This window comes from Pterocles gutturalis, unplaced genomic scaffold (genome assembly GCF_000699245.1).
Source record: "Pterocles gutturalis isolate BGI_N339 unplaced genomic scaffold, ASM69924v1 scaffold20912, whole genome shotgun sequence".
Taxonomy (NCBI): domain Eukaryota; kingdom Metazoa; phylum Chordata; class Aves; order Pterocliformes; family Pteroclidae; genus Pterocles; species Pterocles gutturalis.
In genome coordinates this window covers 62,140-81,254 of record NW_010108461.1, presented here as the reverse complement: position 1 = coordinate 81,254, position 19,115 = coordinate 62,140, and the positions used below count along the sequence as shown (strand labels likewise).

General features: G+C 42.3%; 1 protein-coding gene across 1 annotated transcript in view; it reads left to right on the top strand.

Annotated features, from left to right (window-relative positions):
* GALNT11 (polypeptide N-acetylgalactosaminyltransferase 11) overlaps nt 1-18,225 on the top strand; it is a 36,710-nt gene extending 18,485 nt beyond the window's left edge. The window contains exons 8-11 of the mRNA XM_010072654.1: nt 2,115-2,333; nt 5,520-5,624; nt 15,680-15,817; nt 18,070-18,225. Of these exons, the coding sequence (XP_010070956.1) occupies nt 2,115-2,333; nt 5,520-5,624; nt 15,680-15,817; nt 18,070-18,201 (594 nt within the window). The 3' untranslated portion in view covers nt 18,202-18,225. The remainder of the gene's footprint in view (nt 1-2,114; nt 2,334-5,519; nt 5,625-15,679; nt 15,818-18,069) is intronic.
* The last annotated feature ends 890 nt before the right edge of the window (nt 18,226-19,115 follow it).

Sequence of the window (19,115 nt, the reverse complement as noted above, 5' to 3'; positions counted from 1 at the left end):
TGGATTCAAGGGCAAGCGTATTCCTTCTTTGTTTTCAGATCTTGGTACTGATGCTTTTTAACATAGATCAGGCTTTTGTGAATCCCTCATCTCTGTGATATTTGAGGATATTTTGCCTTATGAGACCATGGGATTTGCTGTGTGGCCAGCTCCTGTGGTCCCTACAATTTCTATATGAGACATATTTTATTAACTTTATGTTCTGTAGAGGTTTGTGTTTCAAACCCCATCCTTTATCTTGACGTTCAGTTAGTTTGAGAAACCTTTTAGGGGTCATTAATTTGAGTCTCCATCTCCATAATGTATTGGTAGATTTGATCTGTCACATTCCCTTTTATTGGTGTCTGGGCAAAGTTATTTTGTGATTAATGATGGCTTTCTCTGAAGTTTGGAATTGATTCTTTGTTATAAATTCCAGCTTTTACTGCTTTGTCCAACAAGGACTTAAACTGCTGGTTCTAGCAGTCTCTTATCACAGACTTTTGTCCTGAACCTTTTCCAGCTGTTTCTAATCCAGTTCTCTGATAGGTGCCAGGGACTGTCATTATGACAGATTTCTGTATGGAAGGCAAGCCTGGAAATATTTTTGGTTTTGTAAGTGTAATGCAAATATTTAGGACCAGTATCATTTACTGAAGTGATTGTATAATGATTAGTACAAAGATAAGACTTAAAGGACCTGTTCTGCAGCAAAGAGCAAATATCAATGTTTAATAAAATTGCATAATGAAGGGAAACAGAAAAATTTTCATAACTTTCAAAAGCAAAATGTAAAAAAAACTTAGTTCATATATACAATGGAAATAAATAATGCAGAAAAGGTAGGATACTAAAATCTGAGCTGTAACTAGGAAAGAAGCAATTGGAATAGCAGAGCTACTTTTTTGAAGCAGACCCATTTCTGATAGTGATTTCCAGTCTTATCTCCAAAGTTCTTCAGAGTTGTCCAACAGTCCAATGTAGTTAATGCTTCCAATTCCTCTGCTATTAAAATAGCAGTGATACATCAAGCACATCCAAATGCTCAAAGATCTTGATAAGGACAGATGTGTAATTTGTCTTAAGATGACACTGTCATCAGAGACAGCAGTAGATAATTGAAAACTGTCAAAACCACATTATGGTAAGTAAATTCCAGATGTCTGCTAGAGATTAATTCAACAAAATACCATAGTTCAGTGCCCTGAAAAGTGATTTCTAAATGACATCTAGTAAACTAGTTAATGCCTTTTTCTATGAGCTCTGTGAATCCAGCTGAAATTAAAGACTCTACAAGGGGATTTTTTCTTCCGGTTTTGGTGATAGTATTCATGCCACGTTTGTGAATTCCTGTTTGTCCCCATTGTCTCTCATTAGTGTTGAACAGCACATAAGATTGATCTGGAATCTTAATCTATACTTGCCTAACCAGGTACAATTCTGAGCATAATCATAAATTAGAACATGAAAAAATAACATTGTGGGAGCCTTTCTGGAGATGATGCAGATGAATGGAAAAAAAAAGGGTTTCACAGAAAGCCCAGGTGACAGTTCTGGTTCTTCACGTGAATAGACACATGATGACACTGAACTTCACAAGATAGGCCCAATGATAGCTCTATTCTGATATGGATTTTTTTTTTTTCCTGGTAACTTACAAAGTTGGAAGGCTGGAAATTGTGGGAGCCAATACACTTGAATCCCACAACAATGAAAACAATCAGTTGGACAATCAAACTAATTTAAAGACGTGTTGGCCAGATGAGGATGATGGCAATATATGCATCTGTTTCTGTCTTGATGACTCTAGGATGCCTTTATTGCCAGTAGAGTGTAGGGCTGATTTGTTTCCTCCTCAAGCTGGCACCTAAAAAGGTCAGCAGATTCATGCCTGAGAAATGTCTTCATCAAAAAAGAGCAGTCTAGAAAGATTAGCTCAGAGTCAGGCAAAATGAATCTCACCTCCTGTGGCAATCTGAACACTGGAGTTTCCTAATGCCAATTTCAAACTTAATGGTTGAAAGCACTAGCAAAACAAAATGACATTTCGGGAGTTCTGCAAACAGGAAAAAGTTGGAAATCAGTAATCTGAAATTCTTCTCCCCTTGCCCCCATCCTGTTTCTTTCAAATACAGGAGCAGTATTTTGCTTTGAGACCCGAGCTAAGGATGAGGAAGTACGGAAATATTACCGACCGTGTAGAATTGAGAAAAAGATTGAACTGCAAGTCATTTAAGTGGTATTTAGATAATATCTATCCTGAGATGCAAATATCTGGGCCCAACGCCAAAGCTCCACAGCCAGTTTTCATTAACAGAGCACAGAAACGACCAAAAATAGTCCAGCGTGGAAGGGTAAGATAAACTTTCTTAAAACTATAGAATTCTAGTTTTTTTAATTATTTGAGTTTTTGAGAAACGTAGAGTTTTAGTTTTGCAACAAGCTGTTTTGAAAATAAGAGTTTGTGTATTTAGACAAATGCAAAACAGTTTCACTCTGATCTATATTTCAAGTCATCTTCAGACCAGGTACTATTCAATGAGGCTTCTTACCTCAAAGCTCTGAATTATGAAGTTTTGATGTCTTTAGAATGCTCTTTCATGGCTGTGTTGGTTCTGAAGATGGATTTGAATAGAGAGAAATTTGGCCTTAAATATTCATGCTCTGTTGGTTTATGATAAGAGTACAACGTAATTAGTTTGCAAACTCATTGCTTTTATTGGGTAATTTTCTGCAAAAATGAAACATTTGCATCTGAGACTGATGATGGCTTTTCTAGTCTTGACTGTTAGATAATGAACAAAAAAAAGTTTTGCTCCTTTTTTCTTCCAAGTAGAAGTGATGACATGTTTTTTTATGTGTATTCATGAGGGAAATAATGATTAAATGCATGCCTTAGCTCTGACACCTATAGTTATGCATTTGTATGCAGGCAAAGCCAGCATACAGTTGCATTTGTTCGCTGCAGTGCCAGATTTGTCTGTGTGCTTTTTACGCTTCCCAAAAATAATAGATAACTTCAAATCTGAGACAACTTTCTCAAGGTCTTCTCTTTCACAGAGAATAAACTTTGAATGAGCTATTTCATGTGCACATAGATTATGGTTAGCAGATCCCCTTCTAGCTCAGTAATTGGAATTATTAGGTAGCAATGCAACCCTCTCCACAAGGCAGCACAGGCTGCAGTAGATGCTGACAGTTGCAGGACCTGCGAGTAGCTTCAGGCTGGAGGACCTAAGTTCATGCAGAACCTATTTACATCATTAGATTTTTGCTTGGAAGCAGCTATCTGGGAATCCATGATTTGTGCAGTATTTTTGTAATTGTATCCCAGCCAAGCTGTAAAGTTATTTATTAGGGTAAACATGTGGTTTCCCTGAATGAAACTGATATAACAGGCTGATTCCCCTAGTTGTTAAATGCTGTTATTCCCCTAGTCAGACCTTTTAAATTCCATTAAATTTAATAGCTTTCTGCTTTCGTTCAGACAGAAGTTTTAACTATGGAATTGCCGATGTGGGGGAGGCTACTGAGGGATCAGAATCCCTCAACAACACTTAAGGGAAAATCATCCTAGCAATAATTTCCCATGGTTCAATTTGGAGAAGAACTTTGTGTGGCCTTTAAGAAGGGGGAGACAAGACACAAAAAAATGCAATTAATTGGCTTGGTTCTCCAGGGTTGAAGAATTATACTCATCATTGTGTCAGAGAGTCAGCTTTGGCTCTCATGATTGTAAAAACTATTTCCAGATGCCTACAAGGAACAGAACAATCAGCCAGTGTCACCGCTGCATGCCAGACTCTTTAGGATTCGCAATGAATCACTCCAAATCCCAGTTTATTCTCAAAAACTAATTGGGCCAGAGATAAGTGCTGGTTTGACAACTGGGGAAAGCTGTAATGATCGCAAATCGTGACAGTTCTTAACAGTGCTATCAAATGCTTATCATCACGGCCAATAAAAACAAGGAAAAAAATCGTAAAACTTATGTAGTTATATAGTTTGAAAGCCTTCTGTTGATTGAGGAATGGTGAAAATGAGATCTCTCCAAGAACTCTCTAGGGTGTGAGGAAATGTTACTTAGAAGGTTTTGTGTAATTTGTTTCAGATGTATGTAGGGAACAGGAGAAACATGGTGCACTTGAGGTTGTTGATGTGCTTTGGGACAGCTATTTCCAGAAATGGTATTTAGTGAAAAATATGACTTGATATTTGTGCTCTCTAATTTTTGCTGTCATGTGATGGAGCAGTTCTTTCTTCTTATTACTGGAAGTGTCTTTTGGTTTCTAAAAATCTGTAGAATCAAATGCCGAGACAGCCATGTATGTCTTCACAAGAAAGTGCAACTAGCTAATTAATCAGCCTGGCCTGGAGTTGAGGACAGCAAATTCTTTTTTCCTCTAGATTCAGCTCCAGATTGGAAAGAATTCTTTTCAATGTGAATGCCAGATCTGGGGCCCTGCCATCTCCCACATGTGCACACACCCAGTGACTGTCAAATGTGCTTCTCTGCACTTGGTAGAGAGCAGGGCTCTTTGCTGCGAGGAGGGAAATGGCAGAGTTGTGGCTGTTGCGAGAATTGCCTTTCTCTTTTGTAGCCTTGGCTGCGTGTGGCATAGTTCTTGAGGTGCAGGCAGTGATTGCTGCCTGAATAGCCTGATCCCCACCACATTGGTGGCAGAAAAAGAAGTCTGAAAAGAAGTCTTCTGCTGGCTACCAGTTAGTTTAGTGCATGCATATAATGTGAAGCCAGAACAGAGGTTTTTTTTCTCTTGCTGAGTAATTGTGGGGTTACATACGTTAACGTCCTAATGATCCTTGACTGTTGGAATAGCACAACCTAATCCTTAGGCTCTGCAGAAAATCTGGAGTGGCTTTCAGGACGGACATCATTGCCCAAATCAGGAGAGAGATTGCGAACTTGCTGAGAACCTCCTTGTTTGCTGTGGTGGTAGATGCTTCCAGTTTTGCATCTTAGAATAGGCTCCTGACCTGAATGTAGTCCTGATACAACATCACTCCAAACCAGACTAGGTAGTGCATTTGAGCTGGAATGAGCATTTGGGTGTTTTTTTCTTTCTTCCCTGATCTGTCATTAAAATAACATAGCTGATGAAACTGTAGTAAAATGTAGTTTATGCAGTACAGTTGATATTCCTGAGCTAGTATCTGAGACCTGAGACTTTCATGGCGAGTGAAGAGGGGAAAGAAACTTGATAGAGTATGGCCAGCATGTGCTGAACCATGTTGGTTGTACTGCACTTGCACCATAAAGAGGGAAATCTTGATGTAATTAGAAATCAAAATGGAACTATTAATGCTATTTTTTTTCTCCAAATTATTTGAAATACAACATGGTATTTTAAAAGGGAAGAAGTTTTTTCTTTGTATTGCAAGGGTTTTGGTTTTTTTTTGTTTTTGTTTTTTTAATTTGTGAGTACACTGAGTTCTAGGGCTTCCAAAGTATTACCATATGTTCCCTTTGGTATGTGGTGTTTGTTGTTTACTCTGTCCATCAAACTGTTTTCCTTTCATAGCTGTATCACCTTCAAACCAACAAATGCCTGGTTGCCCAGGGCCACCCAAGTCAGAAAGGAGGCCTGGTAGTGGTTCGGGAATGTGACTACAACGATCAAAACCAGGTATGATATTCTTATTATACTGAATAGTGGTTCACATCTTACAAATTGCTAGTACGTTTTCCATCTGTCAAAATGCCCTAGTATTGTATCTCATCAGCAAGCTTATTTCAAAGTATTGTTCAAACCACAAAGCTGGCTGAAGAAACTGTGGAGCTTACTGCTCTGTACCTACTAATGCTGAGGGTTGGATATTATAATATCCTATCTTATGGCATGAATCTCGGTATGTGGTTGAAGACTATCCTTAAGTAGCTTCTGACAGGTTCATAATCCACTGATTGACACTTTGAATTTAAAGAAGCTCTTTCAGTCAGTTCCTCATACCAGGATTTAAGGCAGCCTTTTCCTGGCCTGCTGTATGACTAATCCTTTGCTGCTGGAGTGGCTGTAGTTGGGGTGAATGAGTAATTTGTTATTATCTTTAGATAGAAAAAATTATAAGAAATTTAGAAAATTCTTTGGCTACAGGTGAGGATTAATTGAGGATGGATGTGAAAAATCTAATGAGAGTTTTTATACTACTTTATTAAGCCTTTGCTATTCAACTTCTCTTCTTTCAGGCAACACAAATTCAGGGCTTGGATAAACAATCTCCAAGGTAGAGAGATCTTCACCTAATGCAATAAAGACTCTTACCTAGCTAAGAATTACATTGAGAACATTATGGTTTAGGAGCCCATGGGACCCAAATCTGAAAACTAGATTGCATCTAAAGATGAAAGTAAGCAAAGACACAAAATAGAGCATGTGATGTAATGCAGTGTAGCTTTACCAAGGGTGGGTTGTGCTCGACTAACTTGATACTTTATGAAATGGACAGCAGTTTTCAGAATATGGAAACCGCAGCAGTAGAAGCGGGATGATTTGTAGTAGTCCCAATCAAAAAGTTGTGTGCTTTGTCATCTAATGGGACTTTCTGCCTCTTCTCTGTGGTCTCACAAGTTGAATGTGACAGAGGGAGACAGTGTTGGGGTGTTGAGCTGTTGTCTGGACAAGAGTGATTGGCTCTAGACATGTGGTCTCCAGTTGCCACTTAGGACCAAGCAACGCATCCCAGTATTTTGCCTCTGGAGCACTGAGTAATCATTGCTATGACCAAATTGCAGGTCCCTGTGTTCAAGGTGGATGCATTTAAGCTGCAATGGGAATTAAGACTTTCCTATGTGATCTCTTCCATTAGCTGTAAGAAGGTGTAAATGTAATAGTAACTGACTGGCACCAGTGATTGCACATTAACAGTGCCCAAGGTGTTACTCTGCTTTCTGAGCCACTCAGTCTGTGAGTCAGAAAGCAGAAATGACTGCCTGTGGATGATGTCCGCAGTAAGAACAGATGGGTCCTCACAGTTACTGTTTCTCTTCTCCTTTCTGCTATATTTCTAATAGTGAATTGCCACATGGCTGGAGGATTAAGTCTGTTGTTTTTCCTTATCAAAACCTCTTTCTGCTTTTTCTCCTGGAGACAAACTCCAGTTAGCCTTTTGGTGTTGAGAAAGACAAATTAGTGCTCTGATGGTTGATCTTTGGCTTCTTTTCTCATTAATCTAGTTTACTAGTGGTAAATTAAGTGATTGGTTTTCATAAAAAAACCAGCCCAGTTTAACATCTTTGTCGGAGACATGGAGAGCGGATCGAGTGCACCCTCAGCAAGTCTGCCCATGGCATCAAGCTGCATGGTGCAGTCAACACACTGGAGGGAAGGGATGCCATCCAGAGGGACCTGGACAGGCGGGTCCGTGCAAACCTCATGAAGTTCAACAAGGTCGAGTGCAAGGTCCCGCACATGGGTCAAGGCAATCCCAAGCACAGATACAGGCTGGGAGGAGAATGGATTTGAGAGGAGCTCTGAGGAGAAGGATCTGGGGGTGTTGGTTGATGAGAAGCTCAACATGAGCCGGCAGTGTGTGCTTGCAGCCCAGAAACCAACCGTGTCCTGGGCTGCATCAAAAAAAGCACATCCAGGAGGTTGAGAGAGGTGATTCTCCCCCTCTACTCTGCTCTTGCTAGACCCCACCTGCAGTGCTGCATCCAGTTCTGGAGTCCTCAGCACAGGAAAGACGTGGACCTGTTGGAGCAGGTCCAGAGGAGGCCATGAAGATGTTCAGAAGGCTGGAGCACCTCCCCTATGAGGACAGGCTGAGAGTGTTGGGGTTGTTCAGCCTGGAGAAGGCTGCAGGGGGACCTTATAGCAGCCTTCCAGTACTTAAAGGGGGCTACAGGAGAGATGGGGAAGGACTCTTGATCAGGGAGTGGAGTGATGGGATGAGGGGTAATGGTTTTAATCTGAAAGGGAGCAGATTTAGGTTAGATATTAGGAAAAAAATTTTTCCTGTGAGGGTGGTGAGATGCTGGCACAGGTTGCCCAGGGAAGTTGTGGATGCCTCATCCCTGGAGGTGTTCAAGGCCAGGCTGGATGAGGCTTTGAGCAACCTGGGCTAGTGGAGGGTGTCCCTGCCCATGGCAGGTGGGCTGAAACTAGGTGATCTTTAAGGTCCTTTCCAACCCAAGCCATTCTATGATAAAAACCTGGCTGTGCTATCTTCTTTCACAGTGATTTTGTTCTCCAGCCTTTGGAGTTATTTTTTTCTCCTAATAAATCCCAAATGTACATTCAGCCAGCTTTCTTTGATATCTTCTTGAACAATGTTGCTATAGATACCTGAGAACACCGTAGAGAAAGATGACAATTAACAGCTACTGCTTATAAAAATAGCAAGAAACTTCCTAAGTATTGAAAGCTTTTAACTCGTTTCTCATAACACTCAACCCACTGGCATTTTCAGCTGATTTTTGTTCTACAACTATCTGTTTTATGCCTTTGGCCTAACAAGAAAGCCTGTGTTGGGTCTGGTGGAAGGCAGGTACCCAACTGTCCGTCCCCTGGATGCCCACTGGCAGCAAGTGAAGCGTGTGTTGCTTCATCCACACAGTGCAGTTATTCTGGAAGACACCAATCTACACTTTGTGAGCAGTGTGTCTTTGTTTAGTGTTTTTCTGAGCCAAGGATGGTATTTTTGTAGAATTTTTGCTTTTTCATGAGTGTCTAATTGTATTTTGACTCTGTGTAAGCTTTTGGCATCCTGTGGCAGTGAGTACCACAGCTTAGCTGTGCTTTCTGCAGAAGTAATTTGATGCCACTTGTTGCTGATTTCTTCTGGTGCCGCCTAATTTTTCCCCGAGGAACAGGAATGAAGTTATCATTGTTTATCTCTTTCCAGGATGCTTTTGCTCTGTGAGTAGATAACACCCTTCCTTGAAAAATAAATGATACTGCTCAGTAAGTTGAAGGAGCAGGATGCGATCTACCTGGGAAAACAAAACTGAGCTGCCTTAAGACTCATTGATTGCAGTTCCTTTGGCTGGAAAATTATCTGTGTAATCTTTTGACTGGAAAATGGTCTTCTGTGTAATATTGACTGTTTGCACGTGAGAGCTGACCTTGAAAATTGGGTGTGCGGGGAAACCAGACTCACTGGTTAGACATTGGCCTATCAAGCAAGTCTGTTTTGCCTTTCGTTTGTTTGCTTTGTTTTTTCTAGCCTTAATGGCTGCTAAGAAATTTCAGATTCTCCCTTAACTCCTTGATTTAAAAGAAATAACAGATGTTGTGTAACTTGCAGTTGTGTCACCATTATGGGTACTACTTCTAATTGAGGTTGACTTAGATGATCATCATTAAGTAAAGTTAAAAATACTCAAGCGCATCAAACTATCCTATTTTCTAGGACTTGACATAACAGTGACATTCAGTTCATCTTTTTATTATAGAAAGAAAAAGCAATGAGGGAAGCAGTTCTCACAAAGGTGATGCATCTAGAAAATGTTTTTTAAATTTGTCTTTTAAGTTGTAATGAAAATAGGATGTTTCATTAACTGTAACAGAACACTCAGTCTGGGATTATACTGGGGATTGAACACAAATTTAAGAGTAATTTGTACTTGGGAATATCACAAGTAGAGGAGGTGACAGGATCTTACAGAATGAAGGTCAATGCAGAGAGGTCTGAAGTAACAGAAGAAGCAGAAAAATTTATTGTGAATTTTGCAAACAGAAGACTAACATGGGATAAGAAATTTAGTAGTGGAAGAGTGGTTGTGTGAAGGAACTGCCAAGATCACCAAAGTAAACCCTCTCCTGAAATTCAGTAGTGTGTCTGACCTCTTTCTGGAAACAAACTTGAGAGTGCACAAGGTAGTGCACACCACAAAACCTTGGGTGTTGAAGGAGGAGAGAAGGTACTTAAGCACGTTGAAAGATCATCAAGAAAGACTGGAAATACCTGAAAAGTGAAAGTAAGAAACTGTGGTGTAGAATCTACCCAAAACTATCATGCCAAGGTCAGTCAGACGGTGATTAGACAAGGATGCTGAAGCAGACTTTGGGCTAGATACTGCACCAAAGGAGAAGGAGTAGAAGTAGTTGCTGGCAAACTTGGAAGAGAAGCAGCAAAGAACACAAAAAATGAAGATTTGGGAGTGAAGCACAGTGTCCAACATAGGACTAACTAGTGGGAGTGTTTGTGATCTGACAGCTAAAAGAAGATTGAGTTTGTCATGTAGCTAATGTGTGCTTGCCTTCTTCCTGACCTAAATGCTTAAAGCCAAGTTCCTTTTCCAAAAATCTCCTCTTAAAGTCCACTGAATTATGTGAACTTTTTTCTGCTGATTGTTTTCAAATATGCTGGGTTCACTTTTAAGCTTTACTTTATGTTGTTATAACCTCTCCTCTGTGTGTTTACTTCATTTCAATAATTAACCTTCCTCTTACTGAACCATACATTAAGCTTTAAAAGTGTGACTGCTCCCATTCCAGCTGGTGTCTAAGAATGTGCGTCTGTGCTCTGGGCCTTTAAAAGATAACTGATTTGAGCAGAGAATTTCAGAAAAGCTCTGTTAACTCTTTTGTAGCACTTCATAAATGTAAGAATAAATACTTCACAAACTGTTCAAGAGTCAGAGTCTAGAAGGATGTGCTCACATGTGCAGTTCTTCTGTAAGATCTTTCTCCCTGAAGCTCTAGATTATGGCTATTGGCTTTTATGATACAACACATGTCTAGAGTGAGTATGCAGACATGCTATTGAAGGAACACAATTCTTCAGTCTCTCTAACAATTGTCATGAAACATCAGCAACACACTGAACTGTGAAACAGAAAACTTTTATCTGCTTTGGAGCAACCTTCTGGAGGACGCTGGGTTGTCAGGGTAGCAATAGCCTAAAGTAATGATTACAGACCACCAAACTTTGCTCTTTTTGATGATTTTCACAATTCATTTGGTGCTATGATGTCTTTGTTATCCATAATAACAGGAGCTGAAGTAGATGCAAATACCTGTGATGATGCAAATGGCTAGGCACATCTCTTCCTCAGTGCTGAGGCAGCTGTTTCGTGCTCTTAAGTTGAATTTTTGTCTTTCAAAAACTGTCTGACAGAATAATACAGTAGTGCCAATATAAGCAACAGATTGTAACTGATGAAAGTACTGGAACGCCTCTCCTGTTGGCAGGGGTCACGGAGGGGATTTTCTTTCACAAAAAGGGCTGTTTCTGTAGTAGTTACTGTCTTGTATTTACTGAACATTTTCAATGCATTCCTCCAGTACTAATGCAATTTGCAGACCAAATAAAAGTGTATATCCACAAAGCTTTGCCAGTTGGCCAGTCATGCCTTCTGCTTCACTCCACTGCACTCTGAAAGCCAAAGGGTAAACTGATGCTTCCTGGTTGATTTCATATTGTTTTGAAATACTTATTCCCTCGGAACTTCCCCTTTTCTGCCTACTACAGATTCTTTGATTTATTGTTTTTTCCCTAGGTCAGGTGATAAGTTTTAATAGTTGTCTGTATTGACAGTGGGCTCAAAATCTTCTGTGGGTAACTCCATTTTTCAAAAGAAAATTACAGTATGGGCTGTCCTTGGAGATGGTCAGGCACCATTTGAGCCCTTTCCTCACTTGAATTTCCTCTGGAGTACTTCAGCTAGCTGTTATCTGTTTACATTAATTAATCTCACTGTAGGGATAATTTAATCTTACACACACAAAAAAGCTGAGTAATGCAGCTCCCTATCTCTCTATTATTGTGGGGGAAAAAAAAAATCCCTGAGGGGGATCACTGGGATATAAAGGTTTATGGAGGGAGTGAAGAGCATGCCTCCTTTACCAGCAGTAGCAACCTGAAACCAGTTAAGAAATCCAAGCTTTAGTAAAATGAGAGAGCAGTAAAGCTCCAGTATCGTCTTCAGCAATGTCGCACTGCTGTCCTTGCAAGGAGTTAAACTGTAGTCATCACTGGAACTGTTCATTGAGCTGTATATGAGAAGAAGCTCTGTTTCCACCCACCTGTCTGTATGTAAATGAGATTAATGAAGTCATTTTAGCAATCAATCCAGGAGAAGGCTGGGTGATTTGTTGGTGTTATAGGGGGGTGAGGTAAAATCCTGAAGGTGCTAGAAGCCCAGGGAAACCTCAGTCCTAAATGTGTCTGAGCTACCGTTTGAGGGGACAAAATAAAAATATATTAAAAAAACCCCACCAAAACAAAAAAAAAACCAAACCAAAAAATCCAACCAAACAAAAAAACTTTATACTAACAGAGTCTGTACTTTGGGCCTCCTCCCATTTATTTTGCCCATGAGACCTACTCCCATGGACGTGCTGTGCATCTGTCTGTAGGTCACCAGAAGGATGCACACACCGGCTTTGCTCTAGCAGGGGGAACGCTTACCCCAGATCTGTGGGCCCCATTTCCCCTATGGGAAAGTTGAATCAGCTACTGTGATCTGGGTAACTATGCACGAGCAGGACCTCTGTGCCCCTGTAGCCGAAGGTGAAGGCGTTGACTCTGATGGGTGGGAGACTTGGCAGGCATCTGAACACTGCCAGACTTGAAATGCTTTGCCTTAGGGAGGATCTCTAGGTGCTCTGGGGACATCTAGGACCTCCGAAAGGATGGTCAGCAGCTGAAGGGGCCACTGCACTCCAGGAGTGAAGGGGTCCTTGCACCTTGCCTCTTATCCTGTTGCCTGTGTTGAGAGGCAGGGGAAAAAGAGCTGCTAGAAAGAGGTCACTTCTGCAGTATTCACCAAATTAAATCACTTATTTAACCCCAAACTTGAACAATTTCATTATTGAGATAGGTTTTTCTGTAACATCTGCCATTTAGGTTTATTTTAAAATAGAAACAATTCATTATATTCTCATTGCATCCTGGTGTTTTTCTTTGGTAAAAATAGTAATTTTCCTTGGGCCTGTGGAGCAAATCAGTCATTAGCATGTGTCTTGGGGACAGCAATTAAAGGTGCTGCTTTCCTCTGTGGTGGGAGCTGGGGACAATGCCATTTTTAGAAACTGAATTCTGATAGAGATGCTCTGCTAGGTGTTAGAAAGTAGATGCAGGATGAAAATATTCTACACCTTGTCTGTTACTTTTTTTTTAAAATAAATTTTTAAAATGTCATTTTGTATAGAAAATATGTAAGATGACGAAACAAGACATTACTCAGAACTGAGGTAAAAATCCTAAGAAGGCACCTTATTGATTATAAACTTCTGATACTGTGCTTGAGCCTGAACCCAAGCAAGTCATGGTCAAAAAGAAAATGAGAGCAGTTTCTTCTCCCTGTAAATCAGATTCCAGTCGTGCTGGCTGACAGATGTTTTCTTTCCATACTGGGCTGCTGCTCCTGACAGCCTGGAACAACAAGAGCTAAACATCATCCTTCCACTCTTTAGCAGCAAAGTAGTTAAGAAATATTGGAGTATGCAAAGGCTTGCAGTTATATAACAAAAATCCCCAGGGTGTGGCTTTGCTTTCCTCGTGCTTGAATCTGTTAATAATCTGCAAATTCATACTGATACTGTAATCTGAATTTGGAACCATAATGTGTCCCAAATTCAGGCCTTTTTTTCCTCTTTCCTTTGTGTGCTACACCACACACATAATGAGTTAGAAATTAATTTTGACTGTCCTGTGTAGGCCTTTCTGGAGAAATATCACACTGGATTTATCCGCTGTTGTGTGTTATTTGCCGTTACTCAGCTTTTGATTAAAGGTCTGCTCCCTGTGTCACTGCAGTCCTCTCTCTCCGTTCTTACCCGTTTCATCTGTTGTTTGGATTTGGCTCCATCATTATTCTTCTTTTAATAATAATACTCTTCTGGCAAGTCCTGCTCTTTCTCCATTCTCTCCTCCTCTTTAATCTTGCCATGCAGTTTTCTTATTACAGGGTTTAAACAGGACAAGTGTGTTAGAAGGCCCAGAACACCTGAGGTTAGGGCAAATTTTAATGTAATACCTGCACTTCCTCGAAGGAGCCCTTCACTGATAAATGAATGAGCTGTATGCTGCTCAGTTGTGCTCTTCAGCTGAGACAGTGTCCTGAATCGCAGCTCCCTCGAGAAGGCTGTTTCATCAGACAAAAAAAGAATATAAATCAGAATTTGTAACCAGGGTATCTTGAGGTGCACACACCAACATTCCTTCATTTCTTTGCTTTCTTGCCTAGGGGTGAGAGTGTCCTCTTGGTTATGAGAGCTCCACGTCCTCCTCCTAACTGATACTAGCCCAGGACTTTGCAGGCCTGAAGGAGGGAGGGAGGGGGGACCAGCAGCTCCTGCAGTTAGACCGGACTGGTTCTCCACCTTCCTTCAACCTTCAGCTGTGCCAGACGTCCCTTAATCCAAAGCAGGGTTTAGGCAGCCCAGTGAGAGCAAGCAGAGTAAGGACACAAACTGCAGCAAGTGAAGGTGCCTGACACTTTTTTATGCCAACAGTAAAAATGCTTGTTTCTGCTAAAGTAGCATGTGGGAGAGGACAAACTGACAGTTTGAGTGTGTGTCCTTGCTTCTTGTTAGAGGTGATGATGGTTTTCAGTGTGGTAACAGAGACTCCTGTAATGTAAATTCAAGAACTCAAATGCAGTTGAAGCTGCAAGTGTGAATGAACGTATTCTTGCTTTATACAGGTGGGCCCCAGAGAGAGGCTGAATTCAGTTCCCACCACCATGTGAGCTGCTAGGATATTGTGTAGGTTCTTGAGGTCCAGATCAACACATTTTCATGTTGGTTCAGATAAAACAAAGCGGCTGTGGTGTGGGAGGGCTGGTCTCCCTCTGAGCGTGCCACAGCTTGCAAAAGCAGTTTGTCTGGGGAGCAGAGGAGGGCATAAACCTCTTGGTTATGGAGCATGTAGTTTCAGAACGAGAATGGTGAAGCAGTGATTTCTCTCACTGCCTGGAGAGCAGTATGGAAAGTTTTGTACCTGATGTCAGTGATCATCATCTAATTGAGTGAAGGTCTCTGAGCACCAGGCCACCAGCTGCGAGGAGCAGGACCCTGGAACCAGTGGGGGGACTAGTGTAGGCTACCTGGCACCAGACTTTGCACAGCTGATCTTGGTTTCTCATCATTCAGAATCTACAAGCTGCTGCTGGAGCACCGTGTTAAATAAATTCCTATGTGTTTATGGCCAAATGCAGCAGTTTCAAAGAAGGCTGGAGATACCTTTGGCCTTGCATGCTGACCAAGCTACTTCCCCACAGCTCTTGGGCCATCTGCTGTCACCCAGCGTCCTCCTCTGGCTCCTGTGCTGGCTCCCTACGTGGAGCTGAGGCAATCCACCAGCTTCTCCTTCATTACTAAAGGATCATCTTTGGATAAGGAGATTTACAGCTTGGCTTAATGGCTTGGCTCAGAAAGTGACTGGTGACCTGCTCAGAGATCCACCACTTGCCTGTCATGTTATCTTGTCTAGCTGTCTGGACAGAGGGAGCAGATGGGGGCTGCTTAAATTTAAAAAGGCTACTTACAGAGCAGAATCATAAGCTGTCCTTTTAGTGCCTCTGCATGGGGTAATGCTGTGTGACGTCGGGGAGGCAATAGAGCACTGCAGCTGTGTTTCAGTTGCTGGAAAAAAGGCAGGAAAGAGGCAGTGGGCACTGCAAGGTGCATCTCCAGCATCCAGATGCTAAAGTGCCTCCTCTGTAGCTGAAGAAAAGATGCAAAGTACCTGCCCTGAAACATTGGGATAAATGTCCTTCTGTCTTCTCTTTCAGGTCTGGATTTACAATGAAGATCATGAACTGATTTTAAATAATCTCCTTTGCTTGGATGTTTCGGAAACTCGCTCGTCTGATCCACCTCGTCTCATGAAATGCCATGGGTCTGGTGGCTCACAGCAGTGGACGTTCGGGGTAAGTGGAGTGGCTGGCATACAGAATGTTCCTTGTAATTAATGTCTCAATAATGACAGTAGCACTCACAGGATGTCAGGGTTGAGTTTAATTATGACCAAACCTCAGATGTACCAAGTCAGTTGTACTGGACTAGGCCCAGTCCACGGTCCAGGCAGCCTGTATAGAAGTTACAGGGGCTTTGGTGGCTGCATTTCAGCCTGAATAAGACTTGGCTGAGCTCTGGGACATGCAGACCCTTTCCTTTGCAACGCAGGAAGGTTTCTGCAGCCCTCGTTAGCCTTTTTTCTGTTTGTTGCAGTCACCTGCAGCGCTTGTGGCTCGCAGTGGCATGCCAGAGAGAGAATAAAATCCATCCTACAGCTCTTTGTTGTGTTGTGTTTGCAGGACTGGGAGACAGGAGCGGTCTATTTGGCAATTTCTGCTTGGTGCCTGAAGATGTGCAGGGCAGAGCTGAGGACTGAGGGAGGAGGTTTTTTGCAGCTGCTTCTGCCCTATAATTGCATCGTGTTAGTTTAATCACTTAAGAGTCCGGAGTGGCTGATTTCACAAAACTAAGCCAGTGCTGCATACGCATGACATTTGGCTCCTGGATATTAACTCCGAGGCTGCTCCCTCATATGCCCTCTACGTAGCAGTGAGTCTGTAGTACAAATATCACTGAACAAAGAGGAGAGCACTGACAGATCTGCCTGTTGCACTTCCAGGGCAGCTCTGGATAAACTGTCTTGTGTTCATACTGCGCTGCTTGTTGGCAGCATGAGTTCCTAAGTGCAGTCAAATAAGGAAGGCTCTTGCAGCCCAGGAGAGTTTGGACATACAGAGGCAGGTCTGGCGTGAGCCCAGGGTTGTGCATGTCTGAGGCTTGCAGAGACATCTCGCGGCTCTGCCACAGCCACGGCTGCAAATGGCAGTGGAAATAGCGAGCTCAAAAATTTTGCTGCTGCTAATAGATTATTCAGGGTTCTTCAGTTTGAGTTAGTGGACAAAGAGGCTACAAGACTTGGAGAACAGCCATTGAAATTCAATACACGTAACTGTTAGGAGATACCTGTGGAGGAGAGCGTGGGCTTCATGTGTGAAATGTGGCCTTTGAGCTGGCCGTCGCCCCTCGGTGGAGGAGGGGAGTCTGTAACAGTGTCTGATCGGTGCTCTGTAATGATCAACAACAAAATAAAGTGAGTCAAATATTAGGACTGATTAGGAAAGGAATAGGAACCAAAGCAGAAAATGTCATCATGCCATTGTGGTTTGCCTGAACTGTATGTGCTGGTTGCCTCCTCTCAGAAAGGCTAAATTAGGGCTGGAGAAGGTTCAGAGATGGGTGGCAGGGCAAAGCAAAGGTGTGAGGCACCTTTTGTGTGAGGAATATGTGAGCAGGCTGGGACTCTTTAGGTAAGTGAAGGCTTGTGGGAGCAAAGGGAAATACATTAGGCGTCACTGGTACAGAGAAGGGGCAACTGCCGTTAAGTCACAGTGCGAGACTCGGAGTGGGCAGGTGTTCTGGAGGGGTGTTGTGTGTTATTGTCCTGTTCTGGTTCACTGGACATCTGCTTATGGCCGTAAGCAGTGACACAGAGCCTGGTGTGGCTGTTCTCACGCGTTTGTTCCCTCTGTGCAGGAGAGCAGGAGGTTGCTGCTCATGGGAGCTGCTGGGGCTGCGCAGAGAACCCTTTCCAGACAGAACAGGGGCCCACAAAGTGCCCAGAGCAGCTGCAACCAGTTGTTAGTAGGGGAAGATGACAAGGTCTGCTGGGGTGAAAGAAAAGAGAAGGATCTAGAGAAGGATTTGTTTTCTTCTCACACTTGCCCTGGTTGTTGGGCCCCTCCATGTGCAAGAGGCCTGTCACGCTGGGTGGCAGCTCCCTCCCCAGCACATGGGTGCCAAGGGCAGTGGCGTTGGCCAGAGGCAGGGCAGGGACCTGGTTGTGCTGCCCTGTAGCCTTGTGGGCTCCCTCTTTGCTGAGCACTGGGGAATGGTTTTGATCATCCCACCACAGTATAAACAAAATGGGAACTGGGTCCCTGTAAGGATGTTGGAAGCCTTTGTGTCAAGGTCTGAACGTGGTGACGGGGTGTGCTGTGCTCTGGCTTGTAAATGGTGCTGCTGTGGGTCTGGTGTGTCAGGGAGGCTGCTGGGAGGCTCATCTGGCAAGAAGGAGCATCCCCTCCCCTTAACCATTGGTTTTGGCTTCACTTTGACTGTGGAGTAGAACAGAAGCTTTAATAAATTCCATCTGTCTTTCCTCTAGAAAAACAACCGCCTCTACCAGGTCTCCGTGGGGCAGTGCATGAAGGTGGTAGATCCACTCAGCCACAAAGGGTACGTGAGCATGGCCATCTGCGATGGGTCCCTTCCTCAGCAGTGGCATTTTGAGAGCTGAGACAACAAGGATGCAGCCGAGAAGCGTTAAGCCAAGACCTGATTCCCCTTCAATCATGATTTTAAGTTGTTCTGGTGGGCTTTGCGAGGAGCCCTTAGCTGCTAAACCCAGCCCAAGCGTTGCAAGGACCCTTGAGAAATAGAAGAGCTGTGTGCTGTGCGTGAGAAGGCCCAGGTGGTCACCAGTCCCTGGTCAGGAGCAGCCCCACTGCAGAACAGCATGTTAGAAGTGCAATTTATCATCGGTTCCTTGGATTATCCTGGATTATTGAACTGTTTTTAAGTAAGAGAAATTCTTAGAGCAACGTAATTTAAATTGTGAGATTTTAGCTTTGTGGATCTTTTAAATGACAATGACAGAAAGGAGTCCTCTTCAAGTATTTCATGTACAGTATCTCATTAATTTACGTTTTTAGTATGGTTTTACTGGCCAAATTATTTTACTTTTTCTGGAAAATTTTATTCCCTTTTCTCTTCTGAAAATTGTCATTTGTAATATTTAAATTCCGTTCTTTTAATTTACGATTTTAGGACATTTCATGTAGTTTAAATTCTTAGCTGTCATTCGTCACCTCATATTTAAAACAAAGTAACTATTACAAAGTCTATTTTGATGACTCAAGGCAGTAGCTGCATTTAAAATAAAGTATCATTTTTTTATTAACCTGTATGGCCTTAATCTGTGTAGCTATTGGACCAGGAAGCACCAACTAAGAGACTGATTCAAACTAATGTTCACGTAATTTGGGTCTCCCCTTGTTTTCATTCCCTTTTCTTCATGGCCAGCTGTTTCTCCCTCTCTCACATCTTGGAGGGTTTGACAGATATTCTCTTTTTATTTTTTATTTTTTTTTTTTATTTTCCCTCCATTTCTCTGTTTCCCCTTCCCAAGTTCATTTATTTCACTACTAACCT